Below are 10446 nucleotides of genomic sequence, written 5' to 3' on the forward strand. Positions count from 1 at the left end.
TTTAGTCCATTTATAGCGTCTTCGATGTTTCTGTGTATCGTGTCAATGAGTTTTACATCGTCGGTGGGAGATATGTTTGTAGTAATTTGTGTGTCCCAAATTCCGGTTTGTATTAAATAGGTAGCTTCGTGATCGAATAAAAGTCCCGTATTTGGTACGGGTTTGATGGTCATACTGGACGTTGTATTTAAAGATGTACTTTTCGGTTTGGTTGGATGAGCGGCTTTGTGCTTTTCTGCTAGTTGTTTTACTAGCTCTATGTCGATTTTTTGTCGCTTACCCCAATCTGTCATATTTGCCTTTGCATTTGAGCTACTATTTTGCGGGAAGACGTCTTTTCGTTTTGGTGATATTTCCTGTATGTGACCGGTGAATACCGTATCTGCCTTTACGTCTAATTTGGCCAATTTTACAGTTGGCCTAACTAATTTAGAGTTTTCAGTGCGAACGACCGCAGACCTTGTTTGGCCATCCTGCGCCTTCCTTACTTCGGTTATAATTCCTTTATGAAACTTCCCTTTCCGTTGTTCGTCTGGAAAAACAACGACATCATCAGGCTGGAGTGGTTCTGTGTTCTGTTTCCATTTTTCTCGTTTGTTCAGTTTAGGAAGGTATTCTGTACTCCACCGATCCCAAAATTTAGTAGTTGCCATTTGAGCCTTTTTCCAGTGTTCTCTTGTTGCCTCGGCTCGCGACCTGTCGTCGAGTGAAGGATACGTTCCTCCTGCGCATCCAATCAAAAAATGATTTGGTGTCAGAGGTTCATCATCGTTGGAGCTTAATGGTATATGTGTCAACGGGCGACTGTTCAGGAGATGCTCTATCTCGATTAGAGCATTCCTAAGTACGCTCTCCTTGGGTTTTGATACTGGCCATAGCTTTTCGTTTAGTAATTTTTTAACTTCTTGTATCATACGTTCCCATGCTCCTCCAAAGTGTGGAGCTGATGGTGGAATAAAATTCCATTTTATTCCTTCGATCGCTGTTCTGATTTCTAATTCCTTCATCTGATTACTTGCGTCAACCATATTGGTGCCGTTATCGCTGTACATTTCGCAGACCTTGCCGCGCCTGTTTTGTAAGTTTTTTATGCATATGAGAAGCGCGTCTGTACTTAAGTCGTCTGCTAGTTCCAGGTGTATAGCTCGAGTAGCCATACAGGTGAAGAGTGCACCCCAGCTTTTTTCACATCTTCTTCCTACAGTAACTTCTATTGGTCCAAAGAAGTCTATACCGGTGTGTGTAAATGGTTTTAAATTTGGAGTGGTGCGGCAGCTTGGCAATGTGCCCATTTTTGGAGGGTGAGGGCTTGCCTTCTTGTTTCTGCAGAGTTGACATCTTGCATTCACTCTTTTTACTGCCGCCCTAATCTTGATTATCCAGAAATGCTGTCGTATTTGAGCTATAACTGCTTCCGTTTCACGGTGTAGAAATTTCTCGTGGTATTGTTTTATGATCAAATTCGTTATATGTCCCTTGTTTGGTAATAGTACTGGAGTCATGTTTTGTATTCGTCCGCTGATTCGGATGAGACGGTTTTCATCTAATGCAAGCTCGTGATCTGCTACAGAGCTGTTCTGGTAAATACCTTCGCCGTTGATCAGAGCCACTAGCTCGGATGGAAAAGCTTCTTGCTGTGCTTGTTGTAACAATAGGATTTCTGCTCGCTTATAATGATCAGAAGTAATTGTCTCATCATATCTGGAGTTTGATACTTTCGTCCTCAATTTTTCCATGTATTTGAGCCAGTAACAAACTGCCTTCTTTAGTCGTCCCCAATCCGAGCACCAAGTTGTGTGCATAATAATGTTCGCAGGTTGTATTTCTTGAACGCTGCAAACCCTTTTTTCTTCTGAAGTTTCAATGACTGCACCTTTCTCCTTTGGCCATGATTCCACTTTTGTATTTAGGTACGTCGCTCCTGTATACCATATAGATTCCGTAGGTTGGATGTTCCGTGTTGCTTCGTCTGCCGGATTCATTTCTGATGGTACCCACCTCCATTGGGAGATCGTTGTGTCGTCGAGTATTTCGCTTACTCGGTTGGCTACAAATGTTTTATACCTGCGATGGTCACTTCGTATTCAGGAGAGTACAGTGGTGCTATCTGTCCACATGGTTACGTTTGTAATATTCAATCGAAGTTCCTTTAAAACGGTTGTTTTCAATCGTGTGCCTAACACCGCGGCTTGAAGTTCTAGCCTTGGAATTGACATGGCTTTATTTGGTGCAACTCTCGTTTTTGCTGCTATTAGGCTTACGTCGTATCCGTGTAAGGTTTCTGCTCGTATATATGCTGCCGCGGCGAACGCTGATTCTGATGCATCAACAAAGATATGCAATTCCAATGATTTTGCGTCCGGTATGTTGGGAGAGAAACACCTAGAAATTCTCAGATGTGATATTGTGGATAGTCTATTTGTCCAAATCGTCCAATCTTCCATTAATTTCGTAGATATTTTCTCATCCCAGTCTATACCTTCTTTCCAGGCTTGTTGCATTAGTAATTTACCTCCAATCGTAATATGCGCTATTAATCCAAGAGGGTCGAAGATTCTGGCAATTGTTGAGAGGACTTCTCTTTTGGTCGGTATGGCGTTGGACTTGAAGTCTGCTATTCTATACCCAATTGTGTCTTGGGTCGTGTCCCAGTATACTCCGAGGACTTTCTCTGATGTTGCAGTTTTTTCAATAAATTCCTTTTGGGTGGATTGTCTCGCGACGTTGCGTTCAGGTAGAACGTCCAGCATTTCGGCATCGTTTGAAATGATGTTTCTTAGTGTGAAGTGTGCAGCTTCATGAATTTTTATAACTCCGAACGTGACTGCACTGGCTTCCTCCGCTGTCGAGAAACTGTCCAGATAATCGTCAACATAGTGTTGTTTTATAATGGCGTTCGCTGCCACCGGATCGCAATCTCGGTAGTTCTCTGCGTTTGCATTCTTTACTGCTTGGGCACATGCAGGTGAGCAGGTTGCTCCAAACGTCATTACCTGCATTACGTAGTGTCCCATGGTATTTGAAGCCTTACCGTCCCTCCATAAGAATCGTTGAGCCTCCTGGTCCTCTTTGCGTATTTTAATTTGTGAGAACATCTCTTGGATGTCTCCTGCTACTGCGCACTTTCCTTCTCGGAATCTCAGTAAAATTCCAAAGAGCGATGTCAAGTTATCGGGACCAGAGAGTAATTCATAATCCTTGTACCTTGGCAGCTGCGTCAAATACAAGTCGCGGTTTTAAAGGTGTTTTATTAGGATTTACGACAGCGAAATGAGGCAAATAGTATGTTTTATCGGTTGTTAGTGTTATCTCGTTTGCTGTTAATTTTCGTGCGTATCCCTTTTCAACGTATTCCTTAATTTTGTCCGTGTACCATTGGGCAAACTCAGGGTTTTTCCTCATCTTAGTTTCAGTGTATTCTAACCTCTTTAATGCTCCCTTGAAGCTTTCTGATTTTGGCATTATGGGCCTGGCTTGTTTCCATAAAAGGCCAATTTCGTATTGACTCCCGTCATACTTCATTGTTTCTTTTATCAATTTTTCAGCTCGGCTATCCTCCTCGCTCTGTTGGTTAGTGGTGCTAACCTTAACGCCAAACTCTTCCGTTGAGAAGTATTTCCTCATTTCTTCTCGTAGTGAGTCTTGCTCCTCTACTACACAGGAATATATTTCTCCTTGATGTCGAGAGTTGGTCCTTCCGTAAATGACCCATCCTATTGGTGTTTTAGCGGCAACTGGACCGACTTTGCTTGCTCTCTGTTTTGTTGCTGTTAATAGTCGGGGATGATCAAGTCCAATAAGTAATGTCGGCTCAGCATTCTCGTATCCTTGAATAGGAAGGTTTTTAAGATGGTTGTAGTTTTCATGAAGATCATTGTAGTCAAGTGTCTGTCGTGGTAAGGATAATTTTTTTACTGTACGTACACTTTCCATTTGGTATCGAATTTTGTTATCGCCTGATATTTTGAAACATACGTTTTGGCTTTCGTTATCTTCGTGTACGGAGTCATTTGTCCATTTTATGCATAATGGTGATACTGGCCCTTGCAAACCTAAATCTTTGGCCAAGTCGTCGAGGATTAGACTGTTCGATGAGCCGTGATCCAAAAATGCGAAGGTTTCTAATTGTCTTCCTTGCGCATAAAGTGTAACCGGCAGTATTTGGTAGTAGACCTTATTTCTTTTGGTAGCGTGTATGTTAGTGCGTACAGCTTCATCTTCTTGTTCCTTCGAGGTGGACGATGTTGGAGCTTGCGCATCTATTTCTTTCACTTCCTTCTTATCTTGGTTCTTCTTGTTGTCTTTTGAATGTCCTGAAGATTCCTTGATTTTTTGTTTTGTTTCCTCCTTTTGGGAGGCTCGTTTTTCATCATTTGTTTTTGGTCTGATGTGAAGAAATGTGTGATGATGTGCTGTACATCTTTCTGTTCTGCAGTTTGGCCTCATTTGACAGTTTCTAAAGGAGTGTCCTTGGCGTAAACAGTTAAAGCACATGCGTTTCTCTAGTGCCAGTTCTCGTCTTTTTTCCACACTCATCTTTTTAAAGACCGGGCATGCTACTATCCAATGTTGTTGGCTACAACAGGAACATTTGGCTTGGGATCTGGATGTTGTTTCAGCGTGCATATTGACTCTTGATTGGCGCTCATTTTTCGGGTTTTCCTTCTCAGATTGACACACCTTTTGTGCAATAAGAAGTGTTGCTCTTTGCTGTTGCGGTTTCAAAAACTCGTGTAATTCCTTTAGTGTGAGTTTTTGCCGTGGTCGTCCTTCTTGCGGAATCATTGCTTCTGCTTCCTTGTCCGCCCATTGTTCTCTTAAGTTCAGTGGTAAGCGGCAAACAAGTTCAGCCATCTGCAACGGATTAGTTAAATAATTCTCGCACTGTATCATGGACATGTTGGACACCAAATTTCCGAGAGTCACTACGAAGTCCACCTTGCCTAGACTTGCCATAAGTCTGTTTATATTGTCGGTATCGCTGAATTGACCTTCTCGTTTGCTTTGTTCGTAAAGCCGTTTGAAATTTGGCCAATCCTTGTAATTTCCGTTGAAAACTGGGAGGGGTGTTGCTGTTTGCCTCCTCAGTAAGTTTGTAATTTCATCCGGCAATTTGATTGTCGGAGCCATTTGTTGTCCCGCTTCGGGGTCCATTTTTACTTGGTGCATTTTGGTTGCCATCTCAATCATGGCTTTTTGAAATGCCTCATCACGCAATTTTTGGCTTTCCATTTGTGCCTCAAATTGGCGTCTTAGCAGCTCTACAGTGTCTGCTGGTCCGCGTTCCTTGGACACACTCCTGGTAGTCTTCTTCTTTTGATCCTCCAGCTCCTTTCTTAGTTGCTGGAGCTCCATTATTTCCTCTTTGCACTTTGGGCAGTGCCAGAGGTCCTTAGTGGAGGGTCTTTTCTCAAGTTTGGTGCAGGTCATGTGGAACCAGTTCCAACACTTTGAGCACTCGACCATCCATTCGTCCGCGCTGTCCTTGTCCTTGCACAGGCGGCAATTCCCATTCGGGTTGTGCGCGTATCCTCCAGATGCCATCCTTTGGATCCGCTTTCTCTTTCGGCTTGTTTTAGGTTCACTAGCGATATATCGCACGGTGTGATATATATTGTGATATCTTATTCAAGCACTGTTTGTTTTCACCGAATCCGCTATTGGCTGCGGATACGCCTTATTAGCGATTTTGTAAGTGACGCGTATTGCAATGCGTATTACTGTCCGTTATAAGCTACGGACACGCTGTGTTTCTAGCGTTTTTCCACCACAGTTTGTAGGTGTTCGCTTAATGTTTATGCCTTTTTCCACTACCGTAGCTTGGTCAGTGTAGGACTTAGTAGTTTTTCTTTACTTCGTGCCTTCTGTGGCGAGAATTGTGAGGATAAATCCTCTCTGGAGCCACCATATATCGTTCCGCCGAACGATCTTTCGCCGCAGAAGGGGGTGCTGGGTCTAGTTAGAAGCGTCCTGCGGTACAAGCCACTTCTAATTCTAGACTAAGTATAGTTTGTGGCACCTGCGTTACAAATACCACACGCTATAGCTTAATAAGCCGGGAATTCCTCGTCCAGTTAGTATCGTTCTGCGTAACAAACCAATACTAATTCTGGTCGTAAGACAATTTGCTTCCCCGCTTGCGTTACAAACAAGGAAGTAATTTGACTTTGGATTTAACAAGGTGGAAAAACCAACGAAGAACTGCAGGGTCTGGACACGAAGTAATGGATTTTCGACTGAGTGAAGTGGTACTTTCGACTGCTCGATTTCAACTTGATTTTATTATACAATTTTTTGGTTTATATACCTACTTTCATAAGCTAGCTATTTACAAATAATCGATTTTTGAATCGATTTTATTTAGATGTGTTTTGGTACAGAATGTTAACAATGAATATTGTTGTCAACTCTGCACAAATGTTTTATTATCCAAGCCACCGCGCGAAGTCAAATATCGATATAATTATCGTCTTCGAATGCGCTGTGACCGGCAGTGGCACCGAAAATGCCGATGAAGCATATATGACCCTTGCGTGAGCGCGCATTGACTCATCGTTGGGCGCACTTGAATGTAATTTGATTTTCCTTCTGCCTCTTTAGGTCAGAACGAACTGTTCTATGTTGCGGTGGTTTGTTTTGATTCTGCCGAACGGTTTTTTTTTGTGCTCGCTGCGAACAGCTGTTTGTGATTTTGCGTCGGCGACAGAACCATATGTTGAAGATTTTTAGGGTACTGTAGTTTTATAGATCTTGATTTATTCAAACAGTCAATTTATGATTCCCAAAATTCAAAAAATATGTCAAAGCAGCGAAAAATGTTCCTTTCCCCTTAATTTCAAGCCACTATATTCAAACCTTTCATGCTTATATGTGCGATTAGTTGACTTAATGATTCACTAAATCCATACAGAGTTGTCAGGTTCTAGCGCTTGTGTGCTTCTAAAAGTCCTATGCGCACTTTTGCCCCACGCGTACGACTGTATTGTTTTGTTCGAAAGTTATTAAAACCCTCTGCGTTTTGACAAAATCATCCATATCTCAGAAAGTAAACGACATATCGAAAAACAAAAATAATGGTGTGAAATGGAACCGTTGGGCCTTCCATTTGAAACTAATTTCATTCATTCAAGATCGGTTCAGCGGTTGCTGAGATAATTACATGACATTAGTGCACATACATACATACTCTCTCTCTCTCTCTCTCTCTCTCTCTCTCTCTCTCTCTCTTTCTCTCTCTCTCTCTCTCTTTCTCTCTCTCTCTCTCTCTCTCTCTCTCTCTTTCTCTCTCTCACACACACACAGCTTTTTTATCTTTACTAAACACACACAGACAGCTAAATGGCTCACAAAAACGAACATCGGTATCAGGAAAAATCTACCGCTCGGGTGCAGGAGAACAGGCTAAATCCATTGTTGGGGACTAGACCGAGTAGTTCGCGAACAAGTGAGGGCGGGAGCTGAATGGCTCATCGGGAAAGTAGAGCGAAACGGAACGAGAGGAAGCCAAAGGGCTCAAGAAATTGTGGTGCTAAAACAAAAGAAGAATCGGTATCGTGAGAGCTTCCTTCGCCGGGGAACTCTACGTCGACGTAAGTTGGATTCACCGCCGGGGACTAGACTGAGTGGACCGCGACGAGATACCACCAGTCGCAGGTCGTCGGGGCATCAGCGAATCGTACGCCCTGCTCCACCGGAATCGTTGAATTGACCTCGACACCTGGTTGGTTGGCTCGGTTTCGGGAGAATTTCTCTCGCCGGGGAATTCTCCGTCGGAGTAGACTAGGTCCATCGTCGGGGACTAGACCGAGTAGTTTGCGAATAAGTCTGGTGCTCAACGAGTAAACGGCACTGAATGGTGCGAGAAGGAAGTTGCGGTGCTAACTAGAGTTCGCAGTACCGACCCTTTTTGGCAAGAACCGGTACTACGGTACTGAAGCCCTCAGTACCGGTACTCGAATATTTTTTTAAAAAAATCGAAAAAAGCTTCAAACTGAAATTGAATTCTCAATCTGATGATCTTATTCTCAGATGGTTGATTTTTGCTGATCAAAAAACATGCTTATTGTTTTTAACTGCTTCGGAATGGCTAGACTCATTTCACAGAAGATATTTTTCGTATAGGGCACCTTCTTTTATTTCGAAATCTAGGCCACTTTGAAATCAATAACAATAAGTGGTGCGACTTTCGTCGATTTGAACAGATGGTAAATATATGAAACCCTATTAACAACAATAAATCAAAGCGAGAATGGCAGTAAATCCGAGGAGGTTAATCGCATTTCCTCTCTTGCTTTTCTGAAAATTGGTTTCGACCTTTATGTCATTTGCCTACTATTCTCTAACGCATATCCAGGCTCTTTGCTTTCCTGTAAACTATGGAGTTTTGCTGAATTTTCCGATCACCAATCGCCCCATTTGAAGCAGTTCACCAAGTCTAAAACTGTTAGCGTTAGTGTTAAATCGCTGATCGTTCTATTATAGATAAAGGTTTAAGAGCAAACCAAATACAGAAATGACTTAGACCATAGTCTTATTACGCGCCACCCAGTGAATAATGGAAACCAATCAGAATGTCGCTAATAAAATTTTAACTTCTAGAATTATTATGATGATGTCCTCACCTCATTCCCACACAAATGTGCTATCTCAACGATTTATCTAGAAGGCAAATTAATATAATTAAACGTTATCTTGCAGACCGATATTTTGAAACAGATCCCCCTGCAGAGTTAAAATATTTGTCATATAAAATTGTATAGTACCAAAAATACCGGTACTGGCTTTTGTTCCGTATCGGTATAACGCTACCAAAAATGGGTCGGTATTCCCGGGATTTTCGGTACCGGTATTACCGGTACCACAACCCTAACTCGATTATCCGGGGATTTCAAAAAAATCTCACCCCGGATAATCGAACCAAACTTTTTTTTGTGTGTTATTTTATGAATTTGTTTTATTCGCGAAGAAATTGGAAATAACATGATCAGGTTAGGTATTCCTATTATGGTAAATGTAAATGTACCTGTTATGACCCTGGTCGATTTTTCAGAATTTCAAGGCGTGATTTGTATTTTCAGTTGTTTTTAATTTATTATGTATATTTGTAACGAGTTAACAGTATGTATCAATTGTTTATAGATATTTATGCAAAAATTCTAAGACAAACTTTTTAATAATGCGCGCTTTCTGTAATACAGGTCAAACTCGATTACCCGAGGCTTCGATTTTCCGAGGTAAATGATTCGATTTCTCGTATACTGGAATAAAAAGTATGTAAACTGGGCTGTCGGCTGTTTCTTACCTCCAGTTTAATTTGCGTGGTGGTGTCGCAAATTCTCCCACTCATGTTTGTCACCAGCGAAGAACTACAGAAGATTACGTAGATGATGGGTTCCCGGCGGCCTCAGCGAGAAGTACTGCTGGTGCCTTCTTTACATAGCCTAACATCCATTTTTGCTTGAGCTACCCAAGAATTGAAATCGCCTCCAGTGACTGCCGGATCTCTTATCAGAAGCTTGTTAACCAGTTCTCTATAAACTTTTTTCTATCGCATATAGGGTTCCAAAACTATTTTTTCATAGAACTGTTGGCATCATGAAACACGAAAAAGCTGGTTTTATAAAGATAGGTCACGGTGTCTTTTTTTTAACAACTTTATGCAAAAAAATTCAGCATCTCTGAAACTTCAGGATATGAAAGAATGGGCTTTCCCCTTTCATTTGAAACCAAAATCAAAATAATCCGTCGGGGGGTCTAGAGCAACTTTTTTTTTGAAGTATTTTTTCGTGAAAACATAGATTTTACCATGGAACTAGTTCATATTTCTGCCCCTAGATGGTGCTTTAGACATTCGAACAACACTAAAAGGGAGAATCTGATAGATTATTTAATTGTCTACAACTTTGTTACCAACTAAAAACCGATTTGAAATTATTACGAAAAGTAGTTTAATATTTTAACGAATTCTAAGTCTAAGTTAGTTTCACAGAAGACCTAGTGGTTCACTATGCTATATTTTGTTTGTTAATTCACAAACACTTTTTTATTTGTTTGCCAAATAGTTGTGCTTAGTTCAATAGTGCATTCAGCGGAATGTGAGAGCTTGGAAAGTCAGCTTTTAGCTGAAAATTATAATTCCCTGATACAGGGCACCATTCATATTTTTAGGATGAGAAGTTTTAGATAAGTTTCGACCAAACTAGTATGATATTAATATTCTTTTTCATGATGGTAAGTGATTCCTCCCGCAGAAACAGCCTTTTCAATTATGTATGCCTTTTTTTTCATTTTTTCGATTGTTCTGAGGGATGACTGATAACTATTCTTACATGAATCTCCTACTCTGTTAGCATCTTCGTATAAAATTGACTTGTCCTGAACTTCAACCATTATATTTGAACAAACTAAATGAACCTTTAAACGCACCATTGCAATATTTCGCGGATT

General features: G+C 41.2%; 1 protein-coding gene across 1 annotated transcript; it reads right to left on the reverse strand.

The window, feature by feature from the left end:
* Nucleotides 1–2084: 2084 nt before the first annotated feature.
* On the reverse strand, nt 2085–5544 carry LOC131687663 (uncharacterized). The gene is made up of 2 exons (XM_058971760.1): nt 3262–5544; nt 2085–3212 (listed from the first exon to the last, which is right to left on the reverse strand). Exons 1-2 carry the CDS (start codon nt 5542–5544, stop codon nt 2085–2087), a joined length of 3411 nt encoding a protein of 1136 aa, XP_058827743.1.
* Nucleotides 5545–10446: the final 4902 nt, after the last annotated feature.

The sequence above is a fragment of the Topomyia yanbarensis genome, chromosome 3 (assembly GCF_030247195.1).
Source record: "Topomyia yanbarensis strain Yona2022 chromosome 3, ASM3024719v1, whole genome shotgun sequence".
Classification (NCBI taxonomy): domain Eukaryota; kingdom Metazoa; phylum Arthropoda; class Insecta; order Diptera; family Culicidae; genus Topomyia; species Topomyia yanbarensis.